The sequence below is a fragment of the Zonotrichia leucophrys genome, chromosome 4, assembly GCF_028769735.1.
Source record: "Zonotrichia leucophrys gambelii isolate GWCS_2022_RI chromosome 4, RI_Zleu_2.0, whole genome shotgun sequence".
In the NCBI taxonomy this organism is placed as follows: domain Eukaryota; kingdom Metazoa; phylum Chordata; class Aves; order Passeriformes; family Passerellidae; genus Zonotrichia; species Zonotrichia leucophrys.
The window spans coordinates 50,944,243-50,957,765 of NC_088173.1; the positions used below are offsets into that span (position 1 = coordinate 50,944,243).

The 13,523-nt window shown below is 38.6% G+C and overlaps 1 protein-coding gene across 6 annotated transcripts in view; it reads left to right on the top strand.

Annotated features, from left to right (window-relative positions):
• PDE5A (phosphodiesterase 5A) overlaps positions 1-13,523 on the top strand; it is a 105,462-nt gene that overhangs the window by 86,352 nt on the left and 5,587 nt on the right. For 5 of the 6 annotated variants that reach the window (XM_064711637.1, XM_064711634.1, XM_064711640.1 and 2 more), the window contains 10 exons: positions 353-412; positions 3,549-3,695; positions 5,164-5,289; positions 6,519-6,613; positions 9,832-9,919; positions 11,047-11,147; positions 11,242-11,319; positions 11,680-11,743; positions 11,961-12,035; positions 12,512-12,595. In XM_064711637.1, coding sequence (XP_064567707.1) covers positions 353-412; positions 3,549-3,695; positions 5,164-5,289; positions 6,519-6,613; positions 9,832-9,919; positions 11,047-11,147; positions 11,242-11,319; positions 11,680-11,743; positions 11,961-12,035; positions 12,512-12,595 — 918 coding nt within the window. The remainder of the gene's footprint in view (positions 1-352; positions 413-3,548; positions 3,696-5,163; positions 5,290-6,518; positions 6,614-9,831; positions 9,920-11,046; positions 11,148-11,241; positions 11,320-11,679; positions 11,744-11,960; positions 12,036-12,511; positions 12,596-13,523) is intronic. The other variant, XM_064711635.1, reaches the window with a different exon arrangement.

The following is a 13,523-nucleotide window of genomic DNA, read 5'->3' on the forward strand; positions in this document are numbered from 1 at the left end:
CTATAATGTCAGGCTTATAATAAGAGCTGCTTTGTGCATTATTTGCCTTTGAAAATGGGCCATGAGAAATTTTCAAAGAGAAAATCAGATTCTTTGCTCTTTCAGAGAAGCTATTTATGTTTTCTTGGCCTAATTATCTCAAGAAGATTCTGTGCTGTGGGAGATTTGTAAAAGATGCAGATCTCTCCCCATATGCATTCAGAGAGCTTCCCTAAAACTGGCTCAGGCCCTGCATGGGCAGAAAATTTCATCATCAAATGCAGTGGAATGCTGGAAAGTCTGCTCTATGAAAAGTACCTTGTTATCTCATGGCTTTTTTCTTTGTACTAAGGGCTGCTTTTTCTTCCTGTAGGTTCTCTCATACCATGCTTCTGCTGCTGAGGAGGAAACGAGGGAGCTGCAGGTAACAGTGGTAATTGCATTTTTTACTATTACTTTAGAAATATTGCTTTAGTAGAACAACCAAGAGCAGTCCTGTACATAGATGTCAACCTTAAAGGGGCAGAAGCATATGTTCCAGAAATAAAAATGACATTGAAGCCCATACTGATGGGTTCCTGAGCTGAATCACATAAAAGGGAAATATTATAGTGTCTACAGTGAGAGACAAAAGCTGGCCAGAGCACTGTGAGACCCAGACCTGTGCCAACTGATTTTTCTCAGGAGTTTGAGACAGTCACTGGTGCAATGTCAGTATCAAACTCATAATGATTAAGTATTCCAGAAGCAAAATGTTGAGAACTCTTCTTTCTGCAGCTAAGTCTGAACGCTGTATATCTTACAGGTTTGGTACCTTTCAAATATCCCAAGTATGGCTGCAGCTTTATGGCCTTACATATAAATTCTGTATTGAATTTTTAATGCAATGATTTTAAATTTCCTTCTAGTTGCTTTTCTGTGCAGTGTCCTGTTCTGCTCATGTTTAATTCTGTGTTTTGAAGCCACTGCCTAAGGAATAACCACAGCTAGGATTTCAAGTGCATTTCAAAGCACAGCATGTGCTTAGGTTCTCCAAGCCCTCAGCAGCTATTCCAGGGAAATAGCATCACCCCTGCTGCATGAAAACAAACAGGAGGGATGGAGAGGATGGCAGGCATAGGGGACCATGAGCTGGGCAGCATGGGATGGTCTGGCCAAGTGACACAACAAGGTGTGGGAATAAGGATATTTCTAGAATGGTGTCACATGGATTTTTGAACCTCAGTCCTACCACACTGCTGCTCATCAATAAAGGGCCATGACAAGACCAGAGTGCAACTCCTCTCCTAAGGTTTTCTCCTCAGGGCTTGTGATGAAGCCTCTGTGGTTCCACTGTTACTGCTTGATGAAACAGGACCACAGCAAACCTAGAACTGGGGCAGTGTCCACTGTCATGGCTTAACTGTCCAGAGCTTCCCAGCACAGTCCTGGCCTGTGTCAGCCACTGCTTCTAAGGTGATACCAGAGCACAAGCATGGGCCTTTTATTTGCACTCATGAAATTTTTAGTTTAATTTTTTGCACTCATATTGTCATATAAAGATGGCCAAAATAATGTGAATTATTTTCTGGATATACCTTTTGCTTCTAAATAATCAGAACATATACACTTATCAGGCAGTTGGACTAGAAGATGGTTGTAGGGCTTTTCCAACTGGCACTATTCTATTCTATTATTATCTGCCTTATGGAGTAGGCTGCAGTCAAATTTTTTACTTTAATCATCATTTCCAAATACTACAGAACTGTCCAATTGTATCAGTCACCTCCTTTGAGCCTGGGTACTGTCTACAACCTGTGTTTTATCATCCAAAGCAGATGAAACAAAGCAAATCTCTCTGTAGCTGCCACACAGTGATCCCACATTTTCCATTGACTTCTTTTTGCTGCCAATGTATTTACAGAAACCATAGCTCAATAAATTGAAATTAAAATAGCTGATGAACTTTCATACTGTAAAACAGGAGGCAGAAGGCTCCAGTGGCTTCATTAAGTGAAAAAGGAAATAGTTAATCTGGTTAAACAACACTATAAACTGTCATAGAGTGCAGGGTTTTTATATTTCAGCTGAAATGAAACTTACTGTTGTGGCTGTAAAAGTCAGAAGATCAAGGAAGGGAAAGATAAATTATGAATGAAGTGAGGTGTGAGGTGTTCTTTTGAGCTCCTTCTGTGTCCTTGCAGCCCCTTTCCTTGTGAAACCCCAGCCTGCAGTTGCAGTTTTTCAAAATTATGTCAGTAGCTTTGCTGAACAGTTGCATTATTTACCACTGAGCATGCAGGCCTTTCATGTGCTCACAGCTGAAATCCCACATGAATCCAAACAGGGACATAAAATTAGCGGCAGAAGAAATGTGCAAAAAGGGTGCATTTTTTCCCTGTGTCGATTCTGTTTTTCATAATCTTCTGTGACTTCCTGATTCTGACACACAAGGGAGAGGACAGTGAACTGATATGAAACAGAGGCTGGCAGACACAATTCCATGGATTTGCATGTTACATGTACTCATGTTGTAGATTATGACAAATGCTTCCTTTTCAGTTCCTCACCTTCTGGGACACAGCTGCCCACACTGGAGAAATGTTTTCCCCCAGAATTACAAAGAGAAAGATAAACACAAAGGTTTATTTCCTTCACCATTTCAGATTTACCTGATTTTCTTTTCACATACTGAGGTGAAATAGCTCTACAGCAGTAGCACTGAGAACCCCACCTTTTATTCTACTGCAGAAAACGATACTACATTTTGTTCTATAGTATAAGATTTAGCATTTATTTTGTTAGCATGAGAGTTAATAGAAGACTTAGCATAATTTCAACCTGGTATTTTGAAGGGCAACAGATATAAATACTCGGTATTTTGCAACTAGAAGTGGGATGTAATACATGGATTTAATATATGTAATACATTTATTACTGACAATGAAAAACTCAGATTTTAAAATATGCAGGATAGCAGGTGTATTGTGTACCTTGTAGTTTCAAATTTCACGTTGAAGGTTTATGGTTGTATGCAAACTGCACCAAAACCACTGACCATGGGTTTTAAAGATTACTGATCACAACTGAACTCTCATTTTTTAGGTTTCTAGCCCTGAGAAAGCTCTGCCTGTGGACGTGTTCTGACTCCCATCGTGCTGAATGTGGATTCTGTTAGCAAAACTGTTTTACTGACATCTCTTTCCTCACCATTTTTAGAAAAATGCTAACAGTTACGGATTTTGCTGTCTGCATATCCATAAAAACAAACATGTAACTCCACTGCCTTATTTTCTCCTTCTCCTAATTTCATCAATATTTTTGGTTACAATTTGCCTCTGGTGATTTAGACAACCAGACTGACCAGGTAATTCTACCCTTGTTCTCCTGATCTATGGAAAAGTGCTTGTTAAATCCAAGGTAATGTTAAACAAGAGAGGCATGGAGAAGTAAATGTGAAGCAATCCTCAGTTTTCAGTATCACATGAAGGTAAATTTGAGTGTCTCTTTTTAATGAGTCTGTTGAAGAAGCAGGTATTTGTTCTGCTCTCTGCCCTAGCACTAAGCTGTGTTCTCTCATTCTTCTCCAGGCTGCTGTAGTGCCATCTGCACAAACTCTCAACCTGACTGACTTCTACTTCAGTGACTTTGAGCTGTCAGACTTTGAAACAACGCTGTGCACAATTCGAATGTTCACAGACCTCAATCTGGTGCAAAATTTCCAAATGAAACATGAGGTATGGTTGCTGCCAAATACTGCCCCACAGAAAGAGGCACCTTAATTATTAGGAATTCAGAGTAGTGAGATGATCTCACTGTAAATAGAATTGCACATCTGTATTAAGGAGTAATTAGCAAACCAGGAAGGCATATGAAGAATTGGGGTCTGTCCTGAGATTGGTTCTACTGAAGGATAAATCATTTTACAGTCTATGATTAATGGAGGAGAGAGAGGATAGCAACTTCTCAGGAAGTGAAAAACTCTTACAAAGAGGACAATAACTTTGTTCACTATGTCCATATGAGGTAGCAATTATCTTAGTCTTTCCCTACAAAATAACAGATTACAGATTAGGAGGAATTTCATGGATATGGAGATAGTAAAGATTGAAGCAGATGATAACATAAATGGGCTGTGAGAATTTCCCTAAAGGCTTTTACCAACACATCTGTGAAAGGTGATCAAGACAAGTAAAATAGAAAAATCTCTTCAGCCTCTTCCACTCAGTGCACACAACATCTATTAGTAGAAACCTTCATTTCTAAATATCTTATTTTTGCTTCATAACATTTTCAACAAACCCATCAAAATTTATATCAAAATGCAAGATTAATTTGTAGGGCTTCATAAGCCCTACAACATTTCTTTAACATTAGTTAAAGACAGCATATATTTATTGTCTAGATCAGCAGTTTATAGACCAATTTAGATTAGTAGTGTCCAAGGGCCAAAAGTGCTGTATTATCTAATCTGATACCTTGAACGTCCTAGTACTTAGCTTCACCTCTGTACTAAGGTGAACAACCTTAATCCCAATATCAAATTACTACCTGACCTTCATACTGTCACTTCCTTACAAAAAAAAGGTAGAAAGAAAGTATGTGTATATGTGTGTGTATATATATATATATATATAAAATTATATAACCCATAATTTCTAATACTGTTGAGTAAAACATCCAGGACACGCTTTCCTCCTGCATAAAAAAGAAAATACCCTGCAATGTAGTAATCTTTCTATCATACTTATTTGCTTTCCAAAGTCCAATTCTGCTTGGGTTTTGGCAAACTGATAGGAGGGAAAAGCTGTCTGTTTATTTTCAAAACAGATCTTAAGCAGATTCAATAACTAAATAAATTTTCTCCATCAAATATGTCACGATAATCAAGGATTTTTTCTCCCAGGTATCTCAACATACAGGTTCTGAATTAACAGCAGTGCTTCTGACATGAACATTTAGCCCTTAGCAATAAAACCCCAAACCCACAAGTATGACACACTCAAATAGGTGCTGTACTAGTGGGTGTAAGCCTGTTCTTATCAATGTTCACAGTTACAAGAGTGTTACAGTTGAACTTGAAATTGAGTGAAATGGATTTATTTTTTTTTTAGTATTAGAGTTTTCAAGTGGGATTAAGAAAGTTTGAATGTATTAGAAATCTGTTCTTATGAAAACACATTTATGTGATGCTGCTTCTTAAAGGTTCTCTGCAGGTGGATTTTAAGTGTGAAGAAAAACTATCGGAAAAATGTTGCTTATCACAACTGGAGACATGCCTTCAACACAGCACAGTGCATGTTTGCTGCTCTGAAATCTGGGAAAATTCAGGTACATTTCCAGTTGCACAGTGCATGTTTGCTGCTCTAAAATCTGGGAAAATTCAGGTACATTTCCAGTTCCTCTATTAAGACAAATTCTCTAATGATGCACAGCTCTGACTGTCAGGTCAGTACGATGTTCGTCATTTCATGGTATTGTCAGTGGAATCTTCTGCTGAAGACTTCTGGCTATGAGGGCTTGGTTTGTGAAACTGCTGCTGTGGTTTTTGGTTTCAGTTAAATCCTCTGGAAGCGGTTATTGGGATGTTCCCAACCCCAGGAATATCTCTAAAAAGGCATGTACATGGTTATGTCCTTTTAAAGTTAATGCTTATGCTACAAGCAAGTCAAAAAATAAGAGAGAAAAAAAAGGCTGACCCATTTTCAGGATGTTTCCTTAAAATTTTCAACAGGAATTTTTAAAGTTCAAATGCAAAGCTGAGTACAGCTTTAGATACATAACAGTACATAAAAACATAGAAAGAAATATTTAAATGTTCCTTCCAAAGCTTTTGAACAAATGTTCAACCTTTCACTTAAAAAGACACCTAATAATTTAAAAAACAATCTAATCGTTCTGATTAGGGCTACATGATTCTCTAAATAAATAAAATACTGATTCTAAATTCTTGCAAAACAGGCTATATGTTTTGGTTTTATATTCTTTTAGGAAACAAAATGTTTCTGTTCATTCTGAATAAACAAGTCTTTAATACATTTGTATTTCAAAACCCAATACCAATGAGGAAGAGGCATTTCTTTCCTCTACAAACTTTATCTCACTAATGAAAATGACAAAAGGTGCTGAAAGAGACCAAGGCAAGGACATCCATCTTCCCTCCCTGTTGGAATGCATGTGGTAGTTTAGCTCTGTGTGCGGTCGAGCAATCTCTGATGATCCTGATAGTTTGCCTGCTATTTTTGGAATCCTGACAGTCTCCACTGCAATTTCCATAAATTGTTTATTCTTAACTACACTGAATTCACTCCCTGCTGATTCTCATGTCCTAGATTCTGGAGGCTGAACAGCACTGAACATAATTCAATTTTTTTCTAGTTTGAGGGGAAAGGCAAGCACTGGGAGATGCATCTTCCTAGCAGAAACATAAAATCAATCATTTCCAAACTGAGTTGTCTTTTGTGTACTAAGAGCAGTTCTCATTATTCAGAAAGCAGATGTAAAACACATTGTAGTAAATAAATCCACAACTCACTTGTGGCATTACTTTTTGCATACAGAGCAAACTGACTGACTTAGAAACGCTGGCTTTGCTGATAGCAACTCTGAGCCATGATCTGGATCACAGGGGAGTGAACAACTCTTACATACAAAGGTAAGTGGGTCTGAGAGAAGTTAAATAAAACAAGTGAGTGAACAAACACAAGCACAGAGCTAAATTAGGTACACCCTGACTGTGGAGCCGTGAAAAGGAGCAGGTTTTCACAGAGCAGAAAGTGTAAGAACAGGCAGAACCATTCACAATTTCTTTGAAGTAGATGCACTGCCTCTGTGATGGCAGATTAAGTGAACTCTCTGCTGTGCAGGGACAACGTTTTCCTGCTCCCAAAGTCCCCTCCCTGATTTCCCATCAAGGGACAGCAAAAGGCTGCAGCTTCCAAGTGACAGTGTGTAGGGAACGTGCAGCTTTTCAGATCACTCCCTGCCCTACTCAGCTGCTCACTTCTTGTCCAGGCCCACACAGCACTGAGGTCTGCACCCTCTGGTACAGAGGGGTCTCCCCATTGTTTTGAACTCAGATTGTTTTACTCTTGGTTTAGCCAGGTTTTTCCAGAATTCTAAGTTGTTTAAAATAAGTGACATAGTTAAAATCACATTAAAAATGTATGGTTGTTTTGCATTGATTGTGGGTTATCTGTACTCTTTAACTTTGATCCAATCTGGAATTACAGAAAGGCCTTTACAATACAAAAAGGCAAAATATATTTAAAACACTGAAAAAAATATTTTTACTAAACAAAATATTTTGGCTTAAAGTTATCAGAATGAAATATCAGAGCAAGACTAAAATTTTCCCCATATTTTCATTTTTAACTAAAGCTACTTAAAATTTATTACTAGTTTGAAATCTGCCCAATCAAGTGAATTTGGTATCACTTCAAATAACAACATATGAGTCTTCAGCTGATTTCAAGTGTGGCTTAAGGTGATTGCTGTGATATGGCAGTGTGTCATGGGAAAAAGATGGGCAAAAGATACCCAGAAATGTGCATCACCTTCTGGCAGAGCTGGAGAATGGTCTTGAAGTGACCTGTGAAGAAGTGGTCTGCCATTCTCGCTATGTAAGGGAGGAAAAACTTGTTTAGGTACAGAATACTGAAAGGCAGAAAAAAAGTAAGCTGAAGCAGAACTCTTGCATTTCAGATGTATGTGTTTGGAGTAACACTGACTGATATGTAAAGGAAAAAAAACCAAACTCCACAACATTACAATAGTGATCTTTTTCTTGCTTGGTAATAGAGGATTCCAGCAGTAACTGTAGCCTCACAGCGATTGGAACTAGTTAGCTATTTTTTGCTTTATTTATTTAAAAATAAATTTCCTGGAAGACATCTGGAGATGCGTCATCTCCTCTCAAAAATGTCCTGGGAAAGTGTCATAGACAGCAAAATCTAACATTTACACATGCTGTAAAGCTGAGATGGCTATAGCTTAATAATTCCTTTCTCAACAGAAAGTTCCATGATTTTTTTTTTTTAAACCTAAATACAAAAGTTATTTCTAGGAACAGATCCTTTTTGTTTTTTCCTTTGAAGCAGGGCGGGTGGATATTCAGTGTATGATTTTTTTCTTAAGCAGCAGAGTTTCAAAAATTGAAATGGTCCTGGCAGTAGAAGTTACAGAAAGGAAACTGCTTGAAAGCCTTTTGGTATTTATGCAGGGGGGTTATTTTCTTTTTGCTCCAATCCCACATGCAAAGTAGGAAGCACAGAAAGCTGCATAACCAAACCCCTATGCTCAGAAAGCCACGGTGTCCTTTGGCCTGGAGTGGGGGTTTGACTGAAGTGCCTCTACAGAAGTCAGAGCTGAATTTATCTCCAGCCCCAGTTAGAGTCTGCGAGTACTAAGCAAGCTCTAGCTTGGAGCAATACTTGGGAAGATAACCTAAGAGATTTCTCACATATTTCTCTCTCCAGTCAGGATGAACTCTGGGACACAGAATATGCATCCCACTTCATTCAGTGGGAATTTCACCCAGCATGTGTTGGCACCATCCTGTGGTTTGTTTCCTTAAAGAAACACAAGAGCACATTTGCTCTACGCCCCTTTTGTGGTGGTCTCAGAGGAGGTGCTGGGCAGCCAGCCCATATTCCTCAGGGGCTTGCATCCTTTAATCTTCCTTTCTGGGTTTTTGTTTGTCTTTCCATCTTTCTCTCCGCATTTTTGTGCTTCTTAAATCCCCAGAGTCTTCTCTTATGACTTTTATTTGAGCCTCTGTGCACTCACTCACACAGGGGCCCAATCCTGCAGCCATTAAGTCTTGTGAATGGTCTTTAACCATACAGAAAATCTCATGGAATTATATGCTAAAAGAGCTACTGACATGATTAAACATTTGTAAATCAGATTATAGTTGGAGTAATAGATCCAGGATCATCAGCAAAATAGACTTCCAAAAAAATCCAGATTTAGTTAAAGAGACTACATGAGCAATGTGGGACCAGGGGTTGAAAATTAAGACAGAGCAGCAAAAACCAAGAACTGTATTATGCAACAAGGAACAGGGAGAAATTGGAAATCCTCAAGAGAGGAGTTTCTCCATTTTGACTAAAGCTACTCAAATTCTACTCAAATGCTACTCAGTTTAGAAAATAGAATTTGCTATTTAAGATGCTTTTAAGTTTTGCACTAAGGTATTTTTAAGATCTGTACCTACACAATTTGGTTTCCCGCTGGATTTTTTTCACTGCCTGTAGAACAGTCAACATCACTGTTGGCCTCTAAGCAGTTTCCCTTTTGGATTTTACCCTGGGCAAAGGGTAGGTAACAATGTGGCAGTAGTTTGGTCATGACAACAGTGGTGATGAAACACCAGTATAGTTACTAACACAAGGAAATTTCTTGATCAACATTTTGGGCCCAGCACCATATTGCACTGAGGTCTGCAGGAATTTTTCCATTGGTATCAGTGGGTTTCCTATTAGGTTTGCATATTACTTACAAGCTCAGCAGCTGAGCTGACTAAATATGACAGGTGGGTTAAGAACATTTGGTTTAAGAATATTTAAGAACATGTTGCAGAAACCAAAACTGTCTCCTAAACTCTGCTTGTGAATGAACTCTTTGTGTTGCCTTTGCTTTCTATAGAGGAACTTTCACTCCTTATGTAACCTTTTATTACATTGTCACTCCTCGCATGCAGCTGGTCTCTACAGGTAGAGAAGGCAGAACACCAGAGCTGTAAGTGCTCTGACAAAGGAACAGCATTATCTTTTTATCCATATTCCTACAAGGTGAATGTTAAAAGGGAAGTTATATCTGGATCACTAGTATGTTTGTCTAATTTGACTTCTCCATCTCTTTCCTCCTCAGAAGCGAACATCCACTGGCTCAGCTGTATTGCCACTCAATCATGGAGCATCATCATTTTGATCAATGCCTTATGATCCTGAATAGTCCAGTGAGTGCCACATTGTTGTGTATGCTGAAGGAAACTATTTTACTTTCTATTTTTAGCTTCTGGATAGAATCCCACCCTTATATGTTCTAAAGTGCTCTTTATTCCTTTTTGGGTAAAGAAAGCAAATGCAGCAACAGGGAAATCACAGTTCTGTTGCTGAGTGCTACCAAAGCCTTCCAAGTGCTGCTTGATAAGGGAAGCCTTGCTAACATCCTTCTGAGTACCTGCTTCCTTGCACCAAAGGAAACAAAAGGCTTTGTGCCATTTTCAGGACCGCTTAGGAACCATCAAACAAACCCCAGTCCTTCTTCTCATTTCAAAACATTCCAGCCTACACATACACAAAGCAGCCCTGATGAGACCAAACCAAACACTGCTTGTGCTGACATTCCAAAGTGAAGCCAAACCCAAGTTTCGTAAATATGCAAATAAAACTACATTCTTCTTGTTTGATGCTATTAACTAATTCTCAGGAGCAGTTATTTAGCATTCACAATCCTTCCAAAGGACTGCTCCTTTTGTGTCACAGGTTGTGGTATTTCTGGCATCCTTTGTAGTATAGCAATCCTTTCCTATTCAGGTAGGCAAATATGGAAAAACAATTGAGGTGAGTTCCATTTCACCTGCTCCGTACTGCTTTGGTTTAGTAGGGGGCTGCTGAGTTCATGCTTTTACTTAATAACTTATTTATGCTGCTTCATAAAAGGAAAATATTTTCATTTACTAGAGGTGTATGGGCAGGTATGGGAATAATTCCTCTGCTTCAGGGAGGGGAAGGATGAGGAAAGAGAAGCTGTGATACAGCCAGTGACAAATTTAATTTTAATGAATAAAATGGACTTAAAGGCTTTGATGTTGCTCTGCTTGCAGTTTCCTTTTGTAATAGTCAGTGATGATGAGTGATGATGTTGCTGCTGTGCAGCTTTTTGCCATTACTTGGGAAGACTGGAAGTTTTATTTTTAAACTAGGCAATCTGCAAGGGGAAGGAGGGTAAAAGAATGACCTCAGATATCAGCAAGTAACTCATAATGATTTGGTGACTTAGAGATACTTAAGCAAACTGGTGTGCTGTTGCCCTTTTTACTGATAGCACTGGTTTTGGTTTGTTTCTTTTTTTTTTGTAAAGGGAAATCAGATTCTCAGCAGCCTTTCCATTGAAGAATACAAGGCTACACTGAAAATGATAAAACAAGCCATTCTTGCCACAGACCTGGCACTCTACATCAAGTAAGTCAGAAGAAACTTTGGCTGAATAATCACTGCTGGATATTAGCATCATGTCAGTGTCCTGCAAAATCTTTTGTTTTAACTTCTTTTTAAGGAGGAGAGGAGAATTTTTTGAACTTCTAAAGAAGAAGCAGTTTAATATGGAGGATCCCTCACAAAAGGAGCTATTTCTGTAAGTAAAAGCAGAATAATCATGAAATCAGTTAATATTACTGGGTAGCCAATTTCCCATGCCATGTTGCTGTGAACTTGATTAAACCTAGCAGGTCTTTTTGCCCTGGGCCTGTACAAGCTGGCATTGTCACACAGATCACTGAACTCCCTGGGTCTGAACTACTAAGTGTGCAACCTGTATAAGAAACTTTGTTAAATAGCATGTGGCCTTAGATCTATAACTTTGCTCTAATTTCACTTGTTTTTCTGACTTGATGTTCCTTGGAATTCTATATTCTATTTTACCAGTCACTTGACTTGGTGGCTACATACATTTCACAGAGAGTAATTTATGCCTTTCTTTCTCTTTGTTCTGCAGAGCAATGCTGATGACTGCTTGTGACTTATCAGCCATAACCAAACCATGGCCAGTTCAGCAACGGGTATGTGTTTAATTTTTAAGGTTTCCTAAATGCAAACTGCATTAAAGTTTGTTTCCTCCACCCAGTCCTTACTGCAAAGGCAGTGGTGGAATCCTGAACTGGAGTCTCATGATGTGTGTGGGGGCTAATATGATATATCCTAAGGAGAGATAGGAACTACTCGTTTGTAGGTAGCAAACAAACTTCTACAGCTCTCAGTGAGTGAAATCTCTTACAGATTGCTGAGCTTGTGGCCACTGAATTCTTTGATCAAGGAGATAAAGAGCGGAAGGAACTCAACATAGAACCCACAGTAAGTGGCACCTCTTGCTCAATGTGTTTTGGAAACAGCATTTAAAATTTCTCCCACTGACCACACTGCAGGACTAGCTCCTTCCCTGGCCTCCTAGAAGCCAGTTTTGTTCTGTGGTTCCAAAACACCAATAGTGTGTCATTATTTCTGAACCAGAAGAACAGACAGGATTATTTCCTTTAAGTCAGTATTACTAACTGGCTAGGAAATGCATTCCTAAATTGGTACCTATATGTAACTATCTGAACCCAGTAAGTTTGCCTGGATATTTGGGCTCTGTCAACCCAAAGCCAGTCTCCTGAGGGAAGTCATGCAGTCCAATTCCCTTCCTTCTAACACCTGTAATGACACCCCACTGTGCTGAGCTTGCTGTGCTCCTTAAGGTGCTGCTTTTTAATTCCAGACTCTCTTTGGTTTTGGTTGGGTTTTATATTGAATGCATTTAAACACAGAACTTGTTCTCTTATTATCTGCAGGATCTAATGAACAGAGAGAAGAAAAACAAAATTCCCAGCATGCAGGTTGGATTCATAGATGCTGTTTGTTTGCAGCTGTATGAGGTATGGTTCCTAAGGAAGAACAGAAAATATCTGAAACCAGAGCTGCTCACTGGTAGACACAGATTTACCATTAGAATAAAAATCAAATTAAAAACTAGCCCCCTAGTTAGCAAACACTTTTTATATTACACATGGTTCATTATTCTGTTGAAGAAATTATTATTTTAGTATTTATAATTTGTCTGATTAATATGTTTTGTCACAATTTTTTTAAACCTAGTTAAAATGCTGTGCTCTCTGCAATTGATGTTATGTCCTTGGGTTATATTCTGGATTATCAGGGAAAGTCACAAAACTAATGCTTTGACCTCTAGGGAAAGAATGTTATCCAGGTAGTGCATTGATAGAAAGTGTTTACAAGTTTTTAAGATTTCAGAATTTGTTATACAAAAGATGATATGCTATGTATAGGAAATTGACCCAATTTTACCAATTTTAACACTTCTCAACCCATTCATTTCTTTCTCTCTCATCACACACCAAAGCATTGCATGAGATAATCCACTGAAATGCTTTTTTGTCCTGGTCACAAACTGTATGAGAAGCTGCTTGGTCAAATACAGTGTGAAAAACAACATAATGATTTCTGGGGTTTTTTTAACCCAGTACAACATTGGAGCAAAGGTCTGTTTATCTGACCTGTACCGAGTATTTTAGAGATGAGAAAAAGAAAGGAGATGAAGAGAAAACCCAATACTTAAGAACCTTCCAGTGCAAGGAACAGGATGATTACTTGAATTTTTCCCTCTGACACAATTAGCTTTTCTGAAAAGAACACACATTCACCAGTTCAAAGGAAACAGGGATAGAGAAAGGGAGCTACTAGCTGCTGTCCCTGAAAATCAAGTGTTTCTGAGCTGTAGAAACTGTCAGGAAAATAAGGCAGCCTTTGCTCTGAAGCCTCAGAAAACTGTCTCCAGTAGGAGGT